This window comes from Oncorhynchus clarkii, chromosome 12, assembly GCF_045791955.1.
Source record: "Oncorhynchus clarkii lewisi isolate Uvic-CL-2024 chromosome 12, UVic_Ocla_1.0, whole genome shotgun sequence".
Lineage (NCBI taxonomy): Eukaryota > Metazoa > Chordata > Actinopteri > Salmoniformes > Salmonidae > Oncorhynchus > Oncorhynchus clarkii.
This window is the reverse complement of record NC_092158.1, coordinates 85572310-85599539: the sequence shown is the minus strand read 5'-3', so window position 1 is coordinate 85599539 and position 27230 is coordinate 85572310. Positions and strand designations below refer to the sequence as shown.

Sequence of the window (27230 nt, the reverse complement as noted above, 5' to 3'; positions counted from 1 at the left end):
ACGGAAGGTTTGGAACCCCTCTTTCCTGCTTGCATTTTTCACCATCTCTTCCCCTGTTTCTTGTCTTCCCTAGAACAGAGCAGGGCAGTCTGCTACTGTAAGGTGGTTGTGTATCGTGTGTACCCTGCTGTCCCTGAGACCTACAGCGGTCCCTCTGCTTCTCCCACGGTGTCCTAAGTACAGCTCTTTTTCTATAGAGTTTGTATGGTTCTTATTAACCAATAGAATGTAATGTGTACTACCAGCCATACTGTCAGTGTAATAGGGTTTCAAATAGGCTACAGTTCTCTTTTTGTAGACTTTGTAGAGTTCTTATGTGAAATAACAATCATAGTTCCAATGTAATTAAGTCTCACTTTATTTGGTTGGCCCAATTAAAGTGAAGATGGCCAGACATTTAATGGCCATGTCTCTGTGTTACATGGCTCATCCACACTATACATTTAAACTGGGAGTCAAAGCTCACCTCTATTAACAAACACATTCTCTTGTGTCTGTGTGGTTGTGTGTGTTTTCATGTCTGTGCGTCAATTCTTACACCTCTATGGCTCTGCTGTGTATTTGTATTGATGTGAATGTGTGTGTTTATGTGTGTGTGTTGCTATTATATGTGTGTGTATACACTGGTGCGTGTGTGTGTGTGTGTGTGCATGTGCCTGCTTGTGTGTGTGTGTCATTGCGTGTGTGTAGGAGGTGTGGACAAACACCAGATGGATGCGGAGCTGAGGAAAGAGATGATGGCGATTTGGCCCAATCTCTCCCAGAAGACCCTGGACCTCTTAGTCACGCCACATAAGTGTAAGTTGCAGTGTGTTTGGACCGCGACGCGATGCCAGTGTCTGTCTACTTCTTCATGCCACCTGAGGACAGCTTCTCTCAACCAGTCTCCTTCACTGCTGCACCCTCTGATACAGCAGGCACAGCCCCCTACACACACACACACACTTATTATGTACACATAGACACATACCAACACACGCACACAGGATCCCATGATTCCCACCAGTCCAATCCTCGAAGACGACACACCTAATTTGGGATCTCCATCTCCAGCCTCCATACACCTCCACCAGCCCTAGCCCCATTTCCCTACAGCAGGCCATGTACCCCATCCCCCAGCCCCAGTCCCCACACACCCATATATACCTATTTTCTTGCACCCATATCACACCTCCACCCAACCTAACAACTGTACACAGCAGGCCTCATCCTAAAGTCCCAATGCAATACTTTCAACAGCCCATTCCACTGACTCCAGGCCTGTTCTGTAGGCCCAACATCACGCCTCCACCGGATCCAATACCAGCAGGCTGTCTGCCCAGCTCTGTGCCTGAGATCAGGGGGTGCCTCTCTATAGACCAACTCTCTATAGTAGTCTTTTCACTCCAGGGGTTTAGTTCATACAGTTCTACTGTAGGTCAGAACACTCCAGGGGTTTAGTTCATACAGTACTACTGTAGGTCATAACACTCCAGGGGTTTAGTTCATACAGTACTACTGTAGGTCAGAACACTCCAGGGGTTTAGTTCATACAGTACTACTGTAGGTCATAACACTCCAGGGGTTTAGTTCATACAGTACTACTGTAGGTCAGAACACTCCAGGGGTTTAGTTCATACAGTACTACTGTAGGTCATAACACTCCAGGGGTTTAGTTCATACAGTACTACTGTAGGTCAGAACACTCCAGGGGTTTATTTCATACAGTACTACTGTAGGTCAGGGGTTTATTTCATACAGTACTACTGTAGATCAGAACACTCCAGGGGTTTAGTTCATACAGTACTACTGTAGGTCAGGGGTTTATTTCATACAGTACTACTGTAGGTCAGAACACTCCAGGGGTTTAGTTTATACAGTACTACTGTAGATCAGAACACTCCAGGGGTTTAGTTCATACAGTACTACTGTAGGTCAGAACACTCCAGAGGTTTAGTTCATACAGTACTACTGTAGGTCAGAACACTCCAGGGGTTTAGTTCATACAGTACTACTGTAGGTCAGGGGTTTAGTTTATACAGTACTACTGTAGGTCATAACACTCCAGGGGTTTAGTTCATACAGTACTACTGTAGGTCAGAACACTCCAGGGGTTTATTTCATACAGTACTACTGTAGGTCAGAACACTCCAGGGGTTTAGTTCATACAGTACTACTGTAGGTCAGGGGTTTAGTTTATACAGTACTACTGTAGGTCAGGGGTTTATTTCATACAGTACTACTGTAGGTCAGAACACTCCAGGGGTTTAGTTCATACAGTACTACTGTAGATCAGAACACTCCAGGGGTTTAGTTCATACAGTACTACTGTAGATCAGAACACTCCAGAGGTTTAGTTCATACAGTACTACAGTAGGTCAGAACACTCCAGGGGTTTAGTTCATACAGTACTACTGTAGATCAGAACACTCCAGGGGTTTAGTTTATACAGTACTACTGTAGGTCAGAACACTCCAGGGGTTTAGTTTATACAGTACTACTGTAGGTCAGAACACTCCAGGGGTTTAGTTCATACAGTACTACTGTAGGTCAGAACACTCCAGGGGTTTAGTTCATACAGTACTACTGTAGATCAGAATACTCCAGGGGTTTAGTTCATACAGTACTACTGTAGGTCAGAACACTCCAGGGGTTTAGTTCATACAGTACTACTGTAGGTCAGAACACTCCAGGGGTTTAGTTCATACAGTACTACTGTAGGTCAGGGGTTTATTTCATACAGTACTACTGTAGGTCAGAACACTTCAGGGGTTTAGTTCATACAGTACTACTGTAGATCAGAACACTCCAGGGGTTTATTTCATACAGTACTACTGTAGGTCAGAACACTCCAGGGGTTTAGTTCATACAGTACTACTGTAGATCAGAACACTCCAGGGGTTTAGTTTATACAGTACTACTGTAGGTCAGAACACTCCAGGGGTTTAGTTTATACAGTACTATTGTAGGTCAGGGGTTTATTTCATACAGTACTACTGTAGGTCAGAACACTCCAGGGGTTTAGTTTATACAGTACTACTGTAGGTCAGAACACTCCAGGGGTTTAGTTCATACAGTACTACTGTAGGTCAGAACACTCCAGAGGTTTAGTTCATACAGTACTACTGTAGGTCAGAACACTCCAGGGGTTTAGTTCATACAGTGCTACTGTAGGTCAGAACACTCCAGGGGTTTAGTTCATACAGTACTACTGTAGATCAGAACACTCCAGGGGTTTAGTTCATACAGTACTACTGTAGGTCAGAACACTCCAGGGGTTTAGTTCATACAGTACTACTGTAGATCAGAACACTCCAGGGGTTTAGTTCATACAGTACTACTGTAGATCAGAACACTCCAGGGGTTTAGTTTATACAGTGCTACTGTAGGTCAGAACACTCCAGGGGTTTAGTTCATACAGTACTACTGTAGGTCAGAACACTCCAGGGGTTTAGTTTATACAGTGCTACTGTAGGTCAGAACACTCCAGGGGTTTATTTCATACAGTACTACTGTAGGTCAGAACACTCCAGGGGTTTAGTTCATACAGTACTACTGTAGGTCAGAACACTCCAGGGGTTTATTTCATACAGTACTACTGTAGGTCAGAACACTCCAGGGGTTTAGTTCATACAGTACTACTGTAGGTCAGAACATTTCGGAGAAATACATACAGGAGTAGAAGGAATGCACAAGTGCCAAAGCACTAGATATTAGATGTATTTTATATGAAAGGAAGCATGATTTACAGTATAGGTAAAGGCATCTGGGTCAGGTGTGTTATAGCTACTCACCAGATTGCTAATTGTACCACATTTTACCAAAATGCACAGGCTTCTGTGCCCTGCTAATAATGTTCAAACCAAATTGAAATAAAATGTGTGGCAATTTAGCATGCTGGTTAACGGTGTACAGAAATGGCCAATAGCACAATGCTGGTGAGCGGTGTACAGAAATGGCCAATAGCACAATGCTGGTGAGCGGTGTACAGAAATGGCCAATAGCACAATGCTGGTGAACACACTTTTTTTAACTGGACTTTAGGCCCTTTTATTGTGAAGATGTGATCTGCTGTAGAAACCTGGAAATGACTCTCTTTCAAAGACTGTTATCGCACTTTTTTTCTTTTCTGATGCTCTGTTTTGTTTATGTGTTTGGAGATAACAAAGTACAAGGTCCAAATTGAACTTAGTACAACATGTCCACCTTCTATTGAGAAGTAGAGGGGGAACCATCGGTCCTGCCTCAGAATGCCAAAACAGCATCAAAACAGCCCCAGCAGTTCTGTTGGTACTGTCCAGTCCTCTACCAGGTCCCCCATCTACACAATGAAGTGGTCTTGAGTCTTGTCTTCTGATTGAAGACCAGATGTAAAGAAAGAAAGACTACAGTTAACCAGAGAAAGAGAAAATGTGACACATGATCATTTTTTAGTCCGAGTCTGTTTGTGAAAAGACTATCAGCTCTGTGTTTGTGTATATGTGTGTATTTGCCAGTGTGAGTGTGTGTCTCTCTCTCTGTGTGCGTGCCTCGTCCCCTCTACTCCCATCCCTCTCGCTCAGGGTCCCATACGTAGTGGTCTAATCGTGCAGGGTAACTTGTCCCTCTCTCAGCAGCAACAGACCTGACGGTGGGGAAGATCTACGCTGCCATGATGATCATGGAGTACTACAGGCAGAGCAAGGCCAAGCGCTCTCAGGCGCGGCTAGAGGCGGAGCAGGTACAACTACTGTCCCTAGGAACCATCCCCAAACCTTCAGACCACGCAGACTGACTGAGGGCAGAGTCGGACTGACTAGAAATACTGCTGTGCCGTTAGTACAGGGGTCAAAGCGGAGCTGTGACAACCCATAACCACGCCCACACACAGTCTTACTATAGCATTTACTTACTACGTTATTGTAAGGTCACTTGTTATCATTGACCTCACCTGGCTAAAGGTTAGAGGTCAAAGGTTAGAGGACCACTGCCATTGGGTTTACCCACTCTAGTCTTGCCTTTCTGTGTTCTTCCATCCTCCCTTCCTTCCTTCCTTCCTTCCTAACTCTCTCTGCAGTTAGTCGGTATAAAACTCTGTGAGGCCCTCTGGTGGACAAAGTATGTCATTGGTCCATGTTATATTAAATTTTTACATAATATTATATTATTGAGCATCTATACAGAAAACCAGTAGATTATATTTCAAGCACAATTATATAATTCTGAATCACAATTATTTCTAAAGAAGAGGCACTTTTCTTGCTATAGAGAACCCTCTCAATCATCGTTGAATTGGTTTGGGCTGGGTGTCTTTGTCACAGCTCCGGATGGCGAAGACTGTACAACGTTAATGCACATTCCTCACCTAAGCCTGTTCCTCTTTATCCTCCCTTTCCCTGGCTGTGAATCCACTGCTGGTGATGATGATGATGATGATGATGATGCTTGTCTTCCCAAGCCTTTTAGCCACACCCTGGCCTTGGACTGTTGCCCTACACCCTGGACTGTAGCATTGCACTGTAGCCCCCTATTCCCTGTTGACAGAGAGAATGCATATACAACCAATACAATGGATCTTGTGTTTACGTAGTCACATGTGAAGCCACTGACGATAAAACGTTCAAATTGTAGCAGTATTTGTAACACAGTTACAGAAACATTTTAAGTGTAAAGTAAAAGATGACGTTTTAAATTACGGAGATTGTTTTATTTTGTTTTATTTGTATTTCTCACGCACACACACGGTTTCCTATTTTACAGACAGAGTCCTACTCCTCCTCTCCTCCTACTCCTCCTCTCTCACTGCACTCGAAGCATGCCACTTTCCCTGCTCTGCTATGGCCACTCTCTATACACAACTCTCAGCCATGTCAATTCCTCATGACTTCATTTCTGCCATCTGGCATTCCTTCCTTGTAGGATAGCACAAGGAAGAGGTTGGTCTTAAAGGGATAGTCACTAAATTCAAAGTTTAAACAGTGATCCTCTTTTTCTCTGACACATGATGTGAAGGGCGTGAGAGAGGCAGGATATTGAAAGATCTAGGAGTTAGTTGAGAGAGTCTGGCTCTGTCTGAGCTTTAAAAACTGACCTCAAGCCTGCCTTAGCCATGTGTATAGATAGAGTATATACATGATTTTTGAAGAGTTGGTTGGATGGGACCTACAGTATGAGTCAGGGGATAGTTTGATTGGATAAGTCACAGGAACGCCTCAGGAACATGATGGAGCTATCTAAGGAGGATACCATCTAAACAACTGTAGAAACCACCCTCTATCACCTGTCAAATTACAATGGAAGACTCATAAGACAAGCTGAGAAGACTCCAGAGTTGGTCACCCAATACTTAGAGTCAAGTCATTGAACATTTGACCGTGGCCATGTCATATCCTTGGTCTTCATTCACAACCACAACCATACCACCCAGCTGGTCCTCGTGCTTTTACTCTAATGCTCCCAAGGTGTACTTACCCGTGACCACAAACATGTACAGAGGACAAACACTCACACACTGGAGTTTCTTGGGCAACGAATGTTATCAAACTTTTCAGACTCTTCAGCATGCTCACATGACATGTCACAGCCCGATGACGATAATTGATGGTGTCACTGCAACATCCTCATCCAATCGTCGCCCATCCTGCTCTCCAGACAATGTCTGCTCTGCCACCCTTTACCCCTACACATCCTCTCCCCTCTCCCCTGTACCCCTCTCTACACCTCCTCTTACTGAGCTGCCCCTCACTCTCCTCCCCCTTGCACCCCCACCTCTCTTCCCCTCCTTCCCAACCCCCACCCCTGCTGCTACTTGCTTACAGAAGGACAGGAGGAGAGGAGTGGACTTCCCTCCCCCTTGCACCATCTCAGACAGTATTATTACCATAGTGTTAGATAAGGAGAGACCTAGTGAAGGGTAGCATCCATCCCAGTGATGAGCGTTTCTTCCCTGCATGATTCCAGGTAGAGCTTGTTGCCATAGATAAGCATGTGCATCATGATGTGAGACTAGGGGTGGGACCTGGAGAATGGGAATACCCTTGCTTCGAACGGTTCAGGTTCAGACAAGAACTGTTCCAAGTGTTTAGAAATGACGATTGGACAAATATTGTTTGGAAAAATATTTGTGTGCTATTTCCTTGTATGACCTGGAACCTTCGTGATCCATCCACTTTAAACTTGACCCTCCATGGCTCGTGAAATCCTTAAACCAAAACAGCTACTTACCATTGATAATCCGTTCCAGCTAGCAAGTATATACTGGCCCAGGAGTGGCCCACTGCCGGCATGGTTTATGGCCCACAGCTGGAAACCAAATGCAGCCCAACAACATTTTCCCAGATATCTTACGGACATAAAAGTAGCAGTGTGTCAGTTTTAAGTGGATGTGTAATAACTGAATGACACTGTATGTGGTTATTTTCACCTACACTAAGAAAAACAGGTGCTATCCAGAACCTAAAAGAGTTCTTAAGCTGTCCCCATAGGAGAACCATTTGATGAACCCTTTTTGGTTCCAGATGTAACCCTTTTGGTTCCAGGTAGAACCCCTTTGGGTTCTATGTAAACCCCTTCTACAAAGGGTTCTGCCTGGAACCCAAAACGGTTCTTCCTGGAACCAAAAATGGTTTTCCTATGGGGACATCCAAAGAACCCTTTGGAACCCTTTTTTCCAACAGGTCTACTCCCAGTCCTCGTCTTCCTCTGTCTTTTTCATCCTTCCTCTATCCCTCTTTGTGTCCCCTTTCTCTCTCGATGTTCACTCACATGGACTTCTACCTCTATTCTTTCCTTTTCTCATCCTCTCCTCCTGTCTTCCTGGGTTGTGTATTGAATGGCACCCTTTTCATGTTATAGTGCACTTCTTTTGAATCAAAGCCTAGGTGAAAATCAGAAATAGTGTGTCATTTGAGATGTGTTCCTATGAGCAACATGCAAATTGTCTGATCAGATAAAAAATACTGTAGACAAAGACCTTAATTAATGCCAGACAAATCCAGACCTCTTTGTAGCATCCAACGGAGCACTTCCAAATCCATAGCTAGGTACTGTATACTGTAGGTCAAATACAGTGGCTATGGCTCTGCTTAATGCCCTTCATTCATGGTGACCTGGAAGTAGATGATTCATTGGCATGAGCCTTCCATTCTCACATTTACAGCAGGACTCCAACTCCCCTCCCAGAATGCGCTCTGGCTCAGTCAGCCCCTGCTGACTGAAACCCTCCCTCCCCCCTGGATGCTGTGACCTGCTCTGAACTCACTTTCTTCTCCACCTTCCCCATTTCCTGTATGTCTACCTTAAAGCCGGCGGCCATGTTGTATCTCACACAGAATCGAACGACATTACTGTTTCAGCGCGTGGAGCCGCCCTCCCCCATCCAGGACGGGCCTCTCAGCCTCCCTCCTACCCAACCGGCAGACCCCGTCAACACCCTGTGAGTAGACCCCCCCCCCCCCCCCACTCTCTCTCTGGGTCTCTCTCTCTGTCCTCTCTCTCTGTTTTCTCTCTCCCTCTTTCTCTGCAGCCAGAGGGAGGATGGGTAGTGGCTCCACAGGTGGAGTGTCATCCACAAGAAGGAGGAGTAGGACGACACGCTGGGCGGACACGCCTCACGTGTAGAGGACCTGTGTGTGTATGTGTGTGTGTAGTGTGTTCAGAAAGGGTTTGTGGGGATGAGTGCATTCAGTTAGCCTCATACAAGCAAGCGCTGAATACAAGGGTCTGATGAAGGTGATGTATATGGAGCCTGGTTTGTGTGTATGCATGCGTGTGTCTGTCTTTGCCTATCCGTGTGTATATATGTCCCGGGTCTGACTGTGTGTGTGTGTTGTAGACCGGTGGACGGATGGGGTGAGTGTGTGTGTGCAAGGGGCCTGTCTGACTGTCTGTGTGTTGTAGACCGGTGGAGGGGGGGGTTCCAGAGAGCCAGTCGTGGGTGACAGTGCGGGCTCAGGAGATGTCCCAGAGAGTAGGCAGCTGGAGTCCTGAGGGACAGCACTCTGAGGATGGCCTGGACAGCAGGCATAACTCGCAGGTAACACATACACACAGGTGCGTGCACACACACACACACACACACACACACACACACACACACACACACACACACACACACACACACACACACACACACACACACACCAGCCTCAAGAAGAATCCCTGGACAACAGACATAACTCATAAGTGTATATACATGCACATGCATATGCACAAATACAGATCAATACAGTACGTGCATGTAACATGTACAGTATGTCATTGCACACAAGAACACACTAATAAATGGTTCCCAGTAAACATGAAATAGTGATTTTCTTTCATGCTATTCATGTTTCATGTTGTCTGAACATCCACATAATTTCATTGGTCTGGTTCATATAGAGCTCGTGTCCTGGTGCTCTTTCCTTACAGGATATTTAGGGTCATCATTGTTGAATCAACTCGTACACAGTCACCGCTGGCTCTGTTTTTATCCCTGCCTATTGTCCAGTTCCATATGGTCCCTACAGCTCCTCTCCCCTATAGGCACTTAGACAGATCTGAAAGGTGTATAGGTGTAAGTAATACAGCACATTCATCTAATGGCTTTGAGTCATTACTAATCCTTTCAGATCTACATGAAGGGCCCAGGAGTTAGTTAGTTATTGGGAAAATGTGAACATGATGGTTTCCTTATAACCTGCCCTGATTGGCTATGCCTGCTTAAACCCTCCCACCATTCACATCCCATACCCATCTATCCTCCTCAGCCCCCAGGCCCACAACCTCCAAGCTCTCATCCCCCAAGCCCTCATCCCCCAAGCCCTCAGCCCCCAAGCCCTAAATAACATAATATTATCAAAATCAAAATGCGTCTGTTTTTGTTGTATTGGCTGCGTCTCAATCCACCGGGTACGCCATGTCGGCCTTCTGCATTTGCGGTGGAAAGTGGCAGAACTACAGCACTGTTTGTCAGACCAGGAGACATCCCGAAAATCGGTCTTCTCACGAAAACGTCTATAGCGTCCAAACGATGGTGTTCTCCGTTTTGCTTTACGACACCCACAAGTGTCACTGGATTTGTCTGAAAGTAACCCAGTACCGGTTTAAAAAAGGAATTGAAGTATGCTATATATATACAAAAGTATGTGAACACCTCTTCAAATTAGTGGATTCAGCTGTTTCAGCCAAACCCGTTGCTGACAGGTGTATAAAATCAACCACACAGCCATGCAATCTCCAAAGACAAACATTGGCAGTAGAATGGCCTTACTGAAGAGCTCAGTGACACTGAGCTCAGTGAAGAGCTCAGTGTTACAGTGACTTTCAACGTGGCACCGTCATAGGATGCCACCTTTCAAACAAGTCAGTTCGTCAAATTTCTTCCCTGCTAGAGCTGCTCTGGTCAACTGTAAGTGCTATTATTATGAAGTGGCAATGTCTAGGAGCAACAATGGCTCAGCCGCAAAGTGGTAGGCCACACAAGCTCACAGAACGGGACTGCGCGTAAAACTCGTCTGTCCTCGGTTCCAAACGGCTTCTGGAAGCAACGTCAGCACAAGAACTGTTCATTTTTTTGTTATTGTTATTTTTTTATTTGTTTTAGGTTGTAGATCAGCTTTAATATTCCAGATAGATTGTAGCTTCCATCAATGTAATTGTATGCATCAGTTCCAATCCCCCATATGTTTTGGGGTAAATATAAATATATATATATACTGTATATATATATAGTGCCCATCAAAGGTTCGGTTTGGACACACCTACTCATTCAAAGGTTTTTCTTTATTTTTTACTATACATCAAAACTATGTAATAGCACATATGGAATAATGTAGTAACCAAATCAAATCCAATCAAATCAAATCAAATTTATTTATATAGCCCTTCGTACATCAGCTGATATCTCAAAGTGCTGTACAGAAACCCAGCCTAAAACCCCAAACAGCAAGCAATGCAGGTGTAGAAGCAGAAAAGTGTTAAACCAATCAAAATACATTTTAGATTATTTAAAGTAGCCATCACATGCCTTGATGACAGCTTTGCACACCCTTGGCATTCTCTCAACCAGCTTCATGAGGAATGATTTTCCAACAGTCTTGAAGGAGTTCCCACATATGCTGAGCACTTGTTGGCTGCTTTTCTATTACTCTGCGGTCCAACCCATCCCAAACCATCTCAATTGGGTTGAGGTCGGGTGATTGTGGAGGCCAGGTCATCTGATGAAACACTCCATCACTCTCATTATTGGTCAAATATCCCTTACACAGCCTGGAGGTGTGTTTTGGGACATTGTCATGTTGAAAAACAAAGGATAGTGCCACTAAGCGCAAACCCGATGGGAGAGCATATCGCTGCAGAATGCTGTGGTAGCCATGCTGGTTAAGTGTGCCTTGAATTCTAAATAAATCACAGACAGTGTCACCAGCAAAGCAACCCCACAACATCACACCTCCTCCTCCATGCTTCACGGAGGGAACCACACATGCAAAGATCATCTGTTCACCTACTCTGTGTCTCACAGAGACCAAACATCTCCAATTTGGACTCATCAGACCAAAGTACAGATTTCCACCGCTGTAATGTCCATTGCTCGTGTTTCTTGGCCCAAGTAAGTCTCTACTTCTTATTAGGGTCCTTTAGTTGTGGTATCTTCCTCTGAACAGTTGATGTTGAGATATGTGTCTTACTTGAACTTTGTGAAGCATTTATTTGGGTTGCAATTTCTGAGAATGGTAACTCTAATGAAATGTTCCTCTGCAGCAGAGGTAACTCTGGGTTTCCATTCCTGTGGAGATCCTCATGAGAGCCAGTTTCATTATAGCGCTTGATGGTTTTTGCGACTGCACTTGAAGAAACTTTCAAAGTTCTTGACATTTTCTTAATTGACTGACCTTCATGTCTTAAAGTAATGATGGACTGTCGTTTCTCTTTACTTATTAGAGCTGTTCTTGCCATAATATGGACTTGGTCTTTTACCAAATAGGGCTGTCTTCTTTATACCATCCCTACTTTGTCACAACACAACTGATTTGCTCAAATACATTAAGAAAGGAAATAAATTCCACAAATTTACTTTTAACAAGGCACACCTGTTAACCTTATATGAAATGCATTCCAGATGGCTACCTCATGAAGCTGGTTGAGAGAATGCCAAAAGTGTGCAAAGCTGTCATCAAGGCAAAGGGTGGCTACTTTAAAGTATCTCAAATATATTTTGATTTGTTTAACACTTTTTTGAGCTACTACATGATTCCATATGTGTTATTGCATAGTTTTGATGTCTTCACTATTATTCTACAATGTAGAACATAGTAAAAATAAAGAAAATACTTGGATTGAGTAGGTGTGTCCGAACTTTGTACTGGTACTGTATATATTTGTTTATATATACCTAAATCAAAAAGCTAAATGATCCATAGTATGACCATCTTAAAACAATTCCATGTGTTAGCTTAGACTTTTAGAGTTTAAATTTGAACTTAAATGGGGTAGGGGTGTCCCAGGGATACCGGATAGCACGGATCAAGCCTTCAGCCCCCAAACATTCAGCCCCCAAGCCCTCTATCCCCAAGCCCCCTGCGCTGAAGCCCCCTGCACCGAAGTCCCCTGTACCGAAGCCCCCTGCACCGAAGTCCCCTGTACCGAAGTCCCCTATACCGAAGTCCCCTGTACCGAAGCCCCCTGTACCGAAGCCCCCTGCACCGAAGCCCCCTGCACCAAAGCCCCCTGTACCGAAGCCCCCTGTACCGAAGCCCGCTGTACCGAAGCCCCCTGCACCGAAGCCCCCTGCACTGAATCCCCCTGCACCGAATCCCACTGCACCGAATCCCACTGCACCGAAGCCCCCTGCACCGAAGCCCCCTGCACCGAAGCCCCCTGTACCGAAGCCCCCTGTACCGAAGCCCCCTGCCTCAGCCTCAGCAGTTCCTGCTCTTGATCCAAGTCCAAGTCCTAGCTCCTAGACCACAGCCCTAGCCCCTCGCACTAGATCTAAACCTAGTCTTAAACCTTCCCCCGTCCCCATTTCCATGGGTCAAACCCCAGTCTCTCCCACACTACACTACATGCCACTGTACACCACAGGAAGCTGCTGAGGGGAAGATGGCTCATAACAATAGCTGGAGCAAATGGAATGTAATCAAACACATGGAAACCATGGAAACCATGTGTTTGATGTATTTGATACTATTCCATTAATTTCAATCCAACCATTAACACGAGCCCGTCCTCCCCAATTAAGGTCCCACCAACCTCCTGTGCTGTGCACACTACACTCACCCACACTCACATGGGATAAAGGATGACAAACACACCATTGTCCCCGTCATATTCCTTCATCACAGTCACGCCTGCTCTCACTCTATTTTGCAGACGGTAGAGATGAGAGAGATGGGGCGTGACGGTTACTCGGATACCGAGCACTTTCAGCCAATGGAAGGCCACGGAAGGGCCGCTTCCATGCCACGCCTTCCAGGCGACAACCAAGTGAGCACCCCTCATTTCCTCTCCTCCCTCCCTCTCTCGCTCCCTCTAGTTTTCCATCTCCTTGACTCAATCTCCACGATAAGCTACATGACTCGAGACACACAAAGACTAGAGACAGACTATTTATAATCCAACACTGTGCATAACAAAATACTATAAAACATTGCTGAAAATGGACAAGTGACACTTTCAAGCATATTTGTTTTTATAAATGCATGGTATTTGACGTGATGTCATGCATTTTGACGATAGCTCCCCTTTCTATGCTGTTGAAATATCGCCCATAGGATGTTTGCCAGACAGACTTACAGGTAAGTCTTACAGACTACCGTACCGAACACCCCAACACCCCACTCTTCCTCCCCTCTCCTCTCCTCTTCTCCTCCTCTACACTCATCCCCTACTACATGGAGGTGTGTTACTGTGGTTGTCCCTTCTCATCCAGTACCAAGTCATCTCTGCTATATTGTCACACACACACTCTTTGTTTAAGGTAGTCCATCGTATCCAATGATGACTTCCACTACTGCTTGTGGGTTCACTGATGACTGTATAATCTGATGCGGGATGCACACTGTTGCCACAGACAGAGCACACAAAGGCCTGTCCTGTTGAGGCCGGTGAAGTCATGGTCTACGTTCAGTCCTTTTTTCCTCGGTCAACTGCACTCCAGGGCAGAGGCCACGCCAGGTGGAGCGTTCCGCAGCAGTCTGGAGGGAGGCAGAGTTTACCTCACACTTCTTTAATGATGTCTTCAGTTGGGTCCTTTAGACACTTTTTCTGCCCACCTGAAGAGCGACGGCCCAGTTGTAGCTGTCCGTACTGCGTATTTCGCGGCAGGCGGTCCTCTGGCGTCCGGATGGCGTCGCCGAGCCATCTAAGCTGGTGGTGTGTGATGGACGCTTCAATACTCATGCAGCTGGTTTTCTGTAGGATCTCTGAGTGCGGAACACGGTCCTGCCAGGTCACTTTCAAAGTGCGTTGAAGGCCTTCTATGTGAAAGGACTCCAGTTGTTTTAAGTGTCGGCTGTAGACTGTACATGTTTCACATCCATAAAGGAGTGTAGATACACACACTGCCTGGTAGACTGCAACTTTGGTGTGGAGGTGCAGGTTGCTGTTGTCCAAAACCTTCTTCCTTAGCAGTCCAAAAGATGACAAAGTCTGTTTGACCTGATTCTGGATATCCTGGTCGAGGGGATGCTTCCAAGATATTTAAAATGTGATACAATGGGAAGTGAGGAGTCTGATGGAGAATGGAGGTGTTTCAGGCGGAGGATCAGATGACCACTGACATAGGACCTCTGTTCTTGGGATGTTAACAGACAGCCCCATTAGGCTGTATGCTCTTACAGCTGCTCTGAGTGTGTCTTGTAGAGCTTCTGGGGTATGTGCCACAAGAGCGCAATCATCCGCAAACTGGAGCTCAAGTACTTGTTAGCTTTGAGCTTCATGGCAGCTTGGAGCTTCCTAATGTTGAAGAATTTTCCGTCCAATCTGAAGTCCAGAGTCACCCCACTCTCTGTTTCCATGTCCTTGTGCAGGACTGCTGTGACGCACAGGAAGAAGACATTGAATAGGACCGGCGCAAGCACACACCCTTGCCTTACACCAGTACCAATTCTAAAAGGGTTCAGACTCCTGATGGCTAATTCTTACTCTGGCCACCATCATAGATCTGACGCAGGACGTTCATACATGTCCCAGTGCAGCCATACTGCAGGAAGACCTTCCAAAGGAGTTCACGGTGTACTGTGTCAAAGGCTTTGCAGAGATCCAGAAAGGCCATGAACAGGTCTTGTGTCTGTTCACTGAACTTTTCCTGCAGTTGGTGTGCACTGAAGATCATGTCCACCATGCTTCTGTTCTTTCTGAAGCTCCACTGGGACTCCGGTAGCAGATCTTCAGTGATGGTGTCGATGATTCTGTGGTGGAAGACCACCAGGACTTTGACAGCAACTGGAAGGAATGATATACCCCTGCTGTTTCCACAGACAGATTTGCCCCACTTTGATTGGGATGTGCTCTTGTCTCCATATCTCAGAGAGGAACAGGCAAACTGCTCTGGTACAGAGATAGCCCCCCAGTTTTAGGATCTCAGCAGGGATGGAGTCAGGTCCAGGAGTTTAGTTATTCTTCAGTGACCTGGTGGTGGTGCAGACCTCAGAGAAGGTGGGTGGGAGATCAAGGCTCTGGATGGTGGGCAGTGTTCGGAACTCCTCCAGGTCTGAGTAGTCAACTGGGCTAGGCTGGTTTAAGAGGGCTTCACCTCTGGACTATCGTAGTTTGGTCCTTTATGAGAGTGGACCCATCTGCACTTCTTAGGGGACAGAGAAACTTATCGGTTTGTCTTCGGGGCATCACACAACTTGTGCATGTTTTATCTGTCCCCACCAGATTGAATTTCTTGTGCTTTGGAGATCCACCATTCATTTTGTCGTAGAGTACTCTGTGCCTACTTCCGCTGCCACACACACACACACACACACACACACACACACACACACACACACACACACACACACACACACACACAGACCAGCACACATGTACATTCTTCTGCCCTCATAACTACCACTGCTGTCAGTTCTTATCTTCTATCTAAATCATTCTTTCTTTCACTCTTCTCTAATGGTTTTGCTACAAAGGTGACTTGAAATATGGGTTTTTGTTTCAACCATGTTTGAATTTGAAATCATGCCCAACTACCAATGATCTAGTGTCATTTTGGGGTCAATATTTCTTTGAGAAGGTATTGATCAGGTGGTCTAGTAGTATACTGTCATGCTCAAACTAAAAAATATATAGTAAATAGGATACTGCTATCTTGAAACAAATGCTGCTGCAATGTGTGTATGTGTGACTATGTCCTGATGTCCTGACAGTGTGTGTGTGTGTGTGTGTGTGTGTGTGTGTGTGTGTGTGTGTGTGTGTGTGTGTGTGTGTGTGTGTGTGTGTGTGTGTGTGTGTGTGTGTGTGTGTGTGTGTGTGTCGTCCAGTCTTCTTTCGTACTCTTGTGTGTCGTCAGTTGTGCCTTTACACTATACTTCACTGTACTGTTGTTTTTTCCCTAGTAGCATGGTGTGTTGATGGGTGTTGTTGCTATGGTGACTGTGGTGTAGATGGTAGTGTTGTTGCCATGGTGACCCTGTCTATAACACTGTCTCTGGCCCTCCAGTGTCTGTGCTCTACTGTGGTAAGTGTTGTTTCTCCCCTCACCGCTTGTTTTGTGTCTAACCAGGTTCTCTGTCTCTCTCTCTCTCCTCTCCTCTCCTCCCTCTCACCTCCCTTTCTTTTCGGGTTATCTCCACCCATATTTATCCCCCTCTCCATTTCTCCCTTGCTCTCTGCCCATGCCTCCCCCGTTATCTGATTCTCACCCCCTCCCCTTACCTTCTTCACCTCTCCCTTCACTCTTTATTTGCGTATCCATCCCTCTGTCCTTCCCTGTCCCTCTGTCCTCTTCTGTGTGTCTGTGTGTGCCCTACCTGTGCTGTATCCATGGTTGTGGTGTGTGTGTGTGTCTTCTCTGTGCTCACACAGCAGCGAAGGAAAGGGAGGCAGCGTGGAAATAACCTCAGTGTATGTACCCTGTCTTCCCCATCTCTCCCCCTTTTTTTCTCTCTCACTCACTGATTCACTCACTCAAGATAACCATTTCTCTCTTTCTCTGTCTGTCTCCATCTCTGCCTCTCTCTCCTCATGTCATCTAACATGCTTGTGAATTTCTAAGTCAGTTAAACACAAGGTTCTTAGCTGATTCAACTGGATTTCATAAGTTCAGACAATTTGATTAATTAGTCATCTGAACTTCTTTTGTCAACACGACAGTTATGTTGCTTCAGTTGATTTGACTTCATGGTTGTGAATTTCTAATTACATAGTGCTTAGCTGATTCAACTTGATTTCATAAGTTTAAAAAATGTGCAACTCAACAAATGTTGTTGACTTGGCTATATACAGTTAGTCATTTTGACTGAATCTCAATATGCTTTTGTACAGTGTATGTCTCCCCCTCTCCCTCACCTTTCTCTCTCTCTCTCTCTGTCCTCTCTCTGAGTTTCTCCATGTACAGTGTATGTGTATCTTGTGTCTTTCCTCTCATTTCTCTCTTTTCTCAAACAATAGCTGGTACTCCTCCCCTCCTATTTGTCTTTGACTACCCTGTTTGTTGAAACATAAGACTGACTGATTGCAGGGTAGGAGCTTCAAGCTCTGATTCTTCCACTAACCGATTTTAATTCAGTTCGAATTGAATGTGTTTTATGGCATGATCACTCAAATGCTAAAACACAAATTGACCTCTATCCTCTGATGTAGATCTTATCTGAAAAGATTGGCTACTGTATGTACACTGAGTATACAAAAAATGAGGTGGGAGAATGTTTGGTGGGAGAATGTTTGTTTATTTTATTCATGCCAGCAAAGCCACAACACAACACTAAACAATACATTAATTGCGCTATAACGGTGACAAACGGTGCCGACAAACTGTCAGGGCCTTAAGCTGTCCCAACCCCAGAGTTTTCTTTTCAGCACCACGGAGTGAATCCTTACCGTTGTTACACCTGGCTATCAGTGGAGCCTTGTCTAGCAGCGAAACAGTTCATTCAGCCTCATTTACTGCCATTTAAAAAACATAACTGACATGGCTGACTTGCAATTGAGAGGTACAAACTATGGCATTTTTTTATTTTACCTTTATTTAACCAGGTAAGTCAGTTAAGGCCTAGGAACAGTGGGTTAACTGCCTGTTCAGGGGCAGAACGACAGATTTTTACCTTGTCAGCTTGGGGGTTTGATCTTGCAAACTTCCAGTTACTAGGCCAACGCTCTAACCACTAGGCTACCCTGCCGCATAAGGGAATAATGAGAGGCAATCCGTAATTTTGATTACAACATTAATGAGCGAGCTAAGTCGGCGTAGCCAGTATAACTATTTGTTCAGCGACAGAAATGTACACCGACAGAAATCAGAACAAGGGCCGTTCTTACATTATTTTCCCTGTACACCAAGTCAGAACCGTAGGAAAAATAGAGGGGGCATATAAGCCTAGTTAAATAAAGGTTAAATAAAATACAGTGCCTTGCGAAAGTATTCGGCCCCCTTGAACTTTGCGACCTTTTGCCACATTTAAGGCTTCAAACATAAAGATATAAAACTGTATTTTTTTTGTGAAGAATCAACAGCAAGTGGGACACAATTATGAAGTGGAACAACATTTCTTGGATATTTCAAACTTTTTTAACAAATCAAAAACTGAAAAATTGGGCGTGGAAAATTATTCAGCCCCCTTAAGTTAATACTTTGTAGTGCCACCTTTTGCTGCGATTACAGCTGTAAGTCGCTTGGGGTATGTCTCTATCAGTTTTGCACATCGAGAGACTGAAATGTTTTCCCATTGCTCCTTGCAAAACAGCTCGAGCTCAGTGAGGTTGGATGGAGAGCATTTGTGAACAGCAGTTTTCAGTTCTTTCCACAGATTCTCGATTGGATTCAGGTCTGGACTTTGACTTGGCCATTCTAACACCTGGATATGTTTATTTTTGAACCATTCCATTGTAGATTTTGCTTTATGTTTTGGATCATTGTCTTGTTGGAAGACAAATCTCCGTCCCAGTCTTAGGTCTTTTGCAGACTCCATCAGGTTTTCTTCCAAAATGGTCCTGTATTTGGCTCCATCCATCTTCCAATCAATTTTAACCATCTTCCCTGTCCCTGCTGAAGAAAAGCAGGCCCAAACCATGATGCTGCCACCACCATGTTTGACAGTGGGGATGGTGTGTTCAGCTGTGTTGCTTTTACGCCAAACATAACGTTTTGCATTGTTGCCAAAAAGTTCAATTTTGGTTTCATCTGACCAGAGCACCTTCTTCCACATGTTTGGTGTGTCTCCCAGGTGGCTTGTGGCAAACTTTAAACAACACTTTTTATGGATATCTTTAAGAAATGGCTTTCTTCTTGCCACTCTTCCATAAAGGCCAGATTTGTGCAATATACGACTGATTGTTGTCCTATGGACAGAGTCTCCCACCTCAGCTGTAGATCTCTGCAGTTCATCCAGAGTGATCATGGGCCTCTAGGCTGCATCTCTGATCAGTCTTCTCCTTGTATGAGCTGAAAGTTTAGAGGGACGGCCAGGTCTTGGTAGATTTGCAGTGGTCTGATACTCCTTCCATTTCAATAGTATTGCTTGCACAGTGCTCCTTGGGATGTTTAAAGCTTGGGAAATCTTTTTGTATCCAAATCCGGCTTTAAACTTCTTCACAACAGTATCTCGGACCTGCCTGGTGTGTTCCTTGTTCTTCATGATGCTCTCTGCGCTTTTAACGGACCTCTGAGACTATCACAGTGCAGGTGCATTTATACGGAGACTTGATTACACACAGGTGGATTGTATTTATCATCATTAGTCATTTAGGTCAACATTGGATCATTCAGAGATCCTCACTGAACTTCTGGAGAGAGTTTGCTGCACTGAAAGTAAAGGGGCTGAATAATTTTGCACGCCCAATTTTTCAGTTTTTGATTTGTTAAAAAAGTTTGAAATATCCAATAAATGTCGTTCCACTTCATGATTGTGTCCCACTTGTTGTTGATTCTTCACAAAAAAATACAGTTTTATATCTTTATGTTTGAAGCCTGAAATGTGGCAAAAGGTCGCAAAGTTCAAGGGGGCCGAATACTTTCGCAAGGCACTGTATTAAACAAATAAATAAGCAGACAATTATGATGACATTTCTCTAAAACAGGCTATAGGCTACAGGTGCACCACCAAGTCAGAACAGTAGGCTAAGTTATGAGAGGGAAAGGGACACAATTATTGAAGTGAGGCACATGGGCTACTAACAGCTTACTACACAACATACACTTAGTATTACTTTATTAGCTACAGTATACATATCTCCCTGGCATATTACATCATTTATGCAGCAGCATACAATACATTTTTGGACTCACCGTTCTGCTGTGCTCACTTGAACAGGAAGGTGGCTCGACGGTCCTTCTTGTGGGCAAATTTTGTCATGAAACATTGTCATCAAAGTCTGGCTTTCTCTGGATTTATGGTGCTTTCAAGACAACTGGGATTTGGCAAAAACAAGGTTGAATCATGACGTCAGTGATCTTCAGGTCTGAGCTCTAGAAAGAGGCCTTAGTTCCCGACTTGGAATTCCGAGTTGGATGACTGTTCAAAACGTATTTTCCCAGTCAGAGCTCCTTTTTTTCCAGAGTTCCCAGTTGTCTTGAACTCACTGAAATCTGACATTTCGGGGTTCCGAGTTGCCAGGTGTTTTGAACGCGACAGAAATCATGCTGGACTGACAATATGGCCAATGTATTCAACCTTTTCTGGCCCAGGGTGTTGTGTGTGAATGTTTATCCTTTTAAGCTTGAAAAAGAGACCCTTAAACCCAGACTTGGCCCACACACCCTTTCCACCGAATAGCAGGCAGGGGAAGCAAAATAGTAATTGGTTTGCAACGTTTATAGTTAGCCACTGATTCCTTCCAAACCTCTCATTGTTGAATTTGCGATTTCCAACTTGTTTTGTAATGTTTATGTCCAATAGCCGATGAGCACCGATAGTTTTATCTATAATTTCCCTTCATATGACAAAGATTGAAAAGGATTTGCCTGTAGATTGTCGACGTGATTCATGATGATGACTTGATCAGTCCAATCAACGCTACGGTAGATAGAACGTGATTTGACGTCATTTTATCTGTGGCCAATGACCTTGAGCCTTCTTGGATGGGCACTTCTAATGTAAATCTATGGCAGCACCCAAGGCGGCCTGAACTTTCTAGCTCTTCCTGTAGATTTTGCGGTGACGTAGTGTCCCCATGAGTGACAGAACACTGAGCCAATCACGGCGCAACAGGAGAAGATTGCCAACCCCTATGCTCTGTATTTTCCGCTGGCTGCCCCACCCCCACAGAAAGCACTGAGCAATCCTGAAACACCTGCTGTGTTTTGGAGCTGCCTTACTCAAGAAATCAAAAAAGAGACCATGTTTGTATGCGGCTTTATTAACACCTCTTGGAACTACCCATCCCGGATCCGGGAGAATTGTCATCAACTACACTAATTCGCATAGCGCAACGGTCAAATCTTTTTACTAGAAAATATTCATATTCATGAAATCACAAGTGAAATATAGTGAAACACAGCTTAGCCGTTTGTTAATCACCCTGTCATCTCAGATTTTGAAATTATGCTTTACAGCGAAAGCAAGACAAGCGTTTGTGTAAGTTTATCGATAGCCTAGCATAGCATTATGTCCAGCTAGCAGCAAGAAGCTTGGTCACGAAAATCAGAAAAGCAATCAAATTAACCGTTTACCTTTGATGATCTTCGGATGTTTTCACTGACGAGACTCCCAGTTAGACAGCAAATGTTCCTTTTGTTCCATAAATATGATTTTTATGCCAAAAATACCTCTGTTTGTTTGTAACCTTATGATCAGAAATACACCGGAAATAGCGGTCACGACAACGCAGAGAAAAAAAATCTAATTATATCCATAATATCGACAGAAACATGGCAAACGTTTTTTATAATCAATCCTCAAGGTGTTTTTCAAATATCTATTCGATAATATATCAACCGGGACAACTGGCTTTTCAGTAGGACCGGGAGGATAAATGACTACCTCTGTCTTTTACGCAAGAATCACTCTGAGAGCCCTCAGCTGGCCACTTACGCAATGTAGTAGTTTACGCTCATTCTTCAACATAAAGGCGTGAAACTACATCTAAAGGCTGTAGCCACCTTAGGGAATACGTAGAAAAATGAATCTGGTTGATATCCCTTTCAATGGCCAATAGGGGTGCATAGGAAGACAACGGTTTCAAAATAAGAGGCACTTCCTGATTGGATTTTCCTCAGGGTTTCGCCTGCAGTATCAGTTCTGTTGTACTCACAGACAATATTTTGACAGTTTTGGAAACTTTAGAGTGTTTTCTATCCTAAGCTGTCAATTATATGCATATTCTAGCATCTGGTCCTGATAAATAGGCGGTTTACTTTGGGAACGTTATTTTTCCAAAAATAAAAATAGTGCCCCCTAGTTTCAAGAAGTTTTAAATCCAACTATTTTTTTTATATTGTTTGCAAACTGATATGTGACACGTATTAATGCCAAAAAAACATGCAAAACAGGCAAAAAATATAGAAATATATATATACACAGATGGGGCTCAAAACAGGTGGGGCTCTGAGTTGCACCCTCTTTTTTGTACCCCCCAGTTTTTGACCCAAACTGGTGCGCCTGGCACCTACTACCTTACCTCGTTCAAAGGCACTTAAATATTTTTTCTTACCCACCCTCTAAATGGCACACTTACACAATCCATGTCTCAATTGTCTCAAGGCATAAAAATCCTTTAACCTGTTTCCTCCCTTTCATGCACACTGATTGATGTGGATTTAATAAGTGACATCAATAAGGGATCCTAGCTTTCACCTGGTCAGTCTATGTCATGGAAAGAACAGGTGTTCTTAATGTTTTGGATACTCGGTGTCTATGCAAAATATAAGCAATATGGCAATAGCTCCACCCTGCCCTCTGATAAGCCAGATGGATTTTTGCCATATTACTTACATCTTGCCTGGTGAATGTGATTATGCGAGGTCAGGATGTTGGAACAAGGCTAATTTACTTACCTCTTTAGTCCTTGTGCCAAGCGGGTGGGGTCAAGGTGTTGATTTGGGATTGGCAAACTCTGCACCTTCTCTCTGTCTCTCTCTCTTCCTGCTGCTGCTGCTCTGTGTTGGGTGTACCACGTGTGTTGATGATGTCATCAATGTGCTGCTGTATTGGTGTTGGTGTTGCATGCATGCCAGGAGTATGTGTGCCCTTGTTGGAGTGATTTTGTGCTTGTGTGCATGCATGTGTGTTTGCGTGTGTGTGTATGCTTGGTGAGTGTGTTTGTTGTGTGTGCTTGGTGTGTGCTTGGTGTGTGTGTGTCCATGTGTGTTTGTCTATGTGAGGGTATCCTAGCTACACACTGTCTGCTGGTTTCAGTCCATTATCATCTATTCTGGTTTCAACCTGGAATACCAGGGGAGTTAACTCTACATCCAAATGATCCCTTCGTTCAATAAAGAATCGGAAACCAGCAGACACTGGAGGACTAGTACTGAGCAGGCCTGGTAAATACAGTATGCAGGTGTGTACCAGTAGCGTTATAGGCACTGTCCTGGTGTCCAGCAGCCCTAGGAGGTCAGAGCGGTTCCCCGTGCCCCAGAAAGAGAACTCCTGAGTGTGGCTGAGGACTCGGGACAGCTCCTATGTGCACGCTGGCAGAGGGGGCTGGCAGAGCCTTGTGCGCAGCCTGGATTGTGTTATGATTTTGGGGGAGGGATTGGGTGGGGACGGGGTGGGTTAGTCTTTTGGGGGGATTAGAAGATACTGACCTATCTTTCCAGATGGAGTCCTGGATGCATGTCAGGCATGGCCTATTGCCTCCCTTTCATCTCCCTTTCTTCTTACTTTTACTGTTGTTTGTCTTCTTCCTCTTCTCTTTTTATTCTCTCAATCTCTCTCTCTTTCTCTCTCTCTCTTTCTCTCTCTCTCTCTCTCTGTCTCTTTTTTCTCTCTCTCTCTTGCTCTCTTTCTCTCTCTCTGTCTCTCTTTCTGCCTGAGGCAGCATGATGTATATATGATACTAATACAGGCATGTGTGTGGAACAGTATGGGGGGGGGGGGGGTTGTGATGGGTTACCTGGTGCCCACCTCTACAAGGTTATACTGTATATGGTAGGAATGTGAAAGCACACACAAGTAAAAGTCAGGTAAACAACTATACAGTATATACACACACACACACACACACGTCGACAAGAAAGTCTACATTCCTCCGTTTCCCCATTACGTCTGGAGACTAGAAAGGAGACATGAGGAAAGTAAACCTGAGAAGCCTGCTGTGTGACTACTCTTCTCCTCTCTGTCCACTCTCCCATCATCCCTCTCTCTCTCTTTCTCCATCCCACTCTCCCATCATCCCTCTCTATCTCTCTTTCTCCATCCCTCTCTCTCTCTCTTTCTCCATCCCACTCTCCCATCATCCCTCTCTCTCTCTTTCTCCATCACACTCTCCCATCATCCCTCTCTCTCTCTTTCTCCATCACACTCTCCCATCATCCCTCTCTCTCTCTTTCTCCATCCCACTATCCCATCATCCCCTCTCTCTCTCTCTTTCTCCATCCCACTCTCCCATCATCCCTCTCTCTCTCTTTCTCCATCCCACTCTCCCATCATCCCTCTCTCTCTCTCTTTCTCCATCCCACTCTCCCATCATCTCTCTCTCTCTCTCTTTCTCCATCCCACTCTCCCATCATCCCTCTCTCTCTCTCTTTCTCCATCCCACTCTCCCATCATCCCTCTCTCTCTCTCTCTCTCTCTCTCTCTCTCTTTTTTCATCCCACTCTCCCATCATCCCTCTCTCGCTCTCTCTTTCTCCATCCCACTCTCCCATCATCCCTCTCTCTCTCTCTTTCTCCATCCCACTCTCCCATCATCCCTCTCTCTCTCTTTCTCCATCACTCTCCCATCATCCCTCTCTCTCTCTTTTTCCATCCCACTCTCCCATCATCCCTCTCTCTCTCTCTTTTTCCATCCCACTCTCCCATCATCCCTCTCTCGCTCTCTCTTTCTCCATCCCACTCTCCCATCATCCCTCTCTCTCTCTCTTTCTCCATCCCACTCTCCCATCATCCCTCTCTCTCTCTTTCTCCATCACTCTCCCATCATCCCTCTCTCTCTCTTTTTCCATCCCACTCTCCCATCATCCCTCTCTCTCTCTCTCTTTCTCCATCCCACTCTCCCATCATCCCTCTCTCTCTTTCTCCATCCCACTCTCCCATCATCCCTCTCTCTCTCTTTCTCCATCCCACTCTCCCATCATCCCCCTCTCTCTCTCTTTCTCCATCCCACTCTCCCATCATCCCTCTCTCTCTCTTTCTCCATCCCACTCTCCCATCATCCCTCTCTCTCTCTTTCTCCATCCCACTCTCCCATCATCCCTCTCTCTCTCTTTCTCCATCCCACTCTCCCATCATCCCTCTCTCTCTCTCTTTCTCCATCCCACTCTCCCATCATCCCTCTCTCTCTCTTTCTCCATCCCACTCTCCCATCATCCCTCTCTCTCTCTCTTTCTCCATCCCACTCTCCCATCATACCTCTCTCTCTCTCTTTCTCCATCCCACTCTCCCATCATCCCTCTCTCTCTCTCTTTCTCCATCCCACTCTCCCATCATCCCTCTCTCTCTCTTTTTCTCCATCCCACTCTCCCATCATCCCTCTCTCTCTCTCGCTCTCTTTCTCCATCCCACTCTCCCATCATCCCTCTCTCTCTCTCTTTCTCCATCCCACTCTCCCATCATCCCTCTCTCTCTCTCTTTCTCCATCCCACTCTCTCATCATCCCTCTCTCTCTTTCTCCGCCCCACTCTCACATCATCCCTCTCTCTCTCTCTTTCTCCATTCCACTCTCCCATCATCCCTCTCTCTCTCTCTTTCTCCATCCCACTCTCCCATCATCCCTCTCTCTCTCTCTTTCTCCATCCCACTCTCCCATCATCCCTCTCTCTCTCTCTTTCTCCATCCCACTCTCCCATCATCCCTCTCTCTCTCTTTCTCCATCCCACTCTCCCATCATCCCTCTCTCTCTCTTTCTCCATCCCACTCTCACATCATCCCCCTCTCTCTCTCTTTCTCCATCCCACTCTCCCATCATCCCTCTCTCTCTCTCTTTCTCCATCCCACTCTCCCATCATCCCTCTCTCTCTCTTTCTCCATCACACTCTTCCATCATCCCTCTCTCTCTCTTTCTCCATCCCACTCTCCCATCATCCCTCTCTCTCTCTTTCTCCATCCCACTCTCTTAGACTATAACAGATAATAGTCCTATGAAGCGCTCGGCCTCCTCTCTTGGTCACAGTCGATCTGGGAGGGGCCAGAGGGAAAGGGGTGGGGCCGATGATTATGCAATGGAGTATGTGATCCCCGAGGAGGGCGGAGCACCGAGGCACAGCCACCGACGCCGCGACCGAAGCCACCGGGCCTCCGAGCGGTCACTGTGTCGATATACAGACGCAGATACAGGTCAGAGACAGAATGAGTGTGCATGCGTTGGTCAGGAACGGTTCATAATGTGTGTGAGTCAGAGAGTGTGTGAGGAGAACGTGCTTAGTTCCCTGAGTTGTTACTGTGTCAAAGTGTGTTTGATGTTGTCATGTTGTCATGGTTACAAAGACACTAGAGATACCATGATGACAACAATAACTGGCCTCCATTCCAGCAGGACTGGGCACAGACTTGAGCACCACCACTCAGTCAGGTGACCTGCCACCCAAGGAGAAGGACCGTGACCGCGACAGAGACCGCGGTCGGCAGAAAGACCGCAAACACCACCACCATCACCACCACCATCACAGCGGCTCTGTGGACAAGGAGCGCTACACACCAGACCGTGCCGACCGCGCCGACCGGGGGGGAGAGCACGGTGGTCACAGACAGCCCCGAGGAGACAGAGACCACGACCGGGATAGGGAGCACGACCGTCGCTGGTCACGGTCACCCAGCGAGGGCAGAGAGTGCATGACACAAAGACAGGTGGGCTTCTATGATGTGTGTCAACATTGAACCACCTTCCTAACTGTTTTAGCCTCAGGTTCTCCTTTTAGTTCTACCTTGAGTGTCTCCCCCATCTCCTTGGCCTAAATATCTTTAGGCGGCTGACTATCTCTTGTGTTTCCCTTTTTGACACTTCCATACATTGTCTATTCATTAACTATTGTTG

General features: G+C 45.4%; 1 protein-coding gene across 1 annotated transcript in view; it reads left to right on the top strand.

Annotated features, from left to right (window-relative positions):
- The window catches only part of LOC139421561 (voltage-dependent P/Q-type calcium channel subunit alpha-1A-like), a 192606-nt gene that overhangs the window by 159693 nt on the left and 5683 nt on the right, over positions 1-27230 (top strand). Inside the window, exons 41-47 of the mRNA XM_071172579.1 lie at positions 691-798; positions 4593-4699; positions 8289-8392; positions 8857-8992; positions 13312-13425; positions 26317-26533; positions 26733-27043. Coding sequence (XP_071028680.1) covers positions 691-798; positions 4593-4699; positions 8289-8392; positions 8857-8992; positions 13312-13425; positions 26317-26533; positions 26733-27043 — 1097 coding nt within the window. The remainder of the gene's footprint in view (positions 1-690; positions 799-4592; positions 4700-8288; positions 8393-8856; positions 8993-13311; positions 13426-26316; positions 26534-26732; positions 27044-27230) is intronic.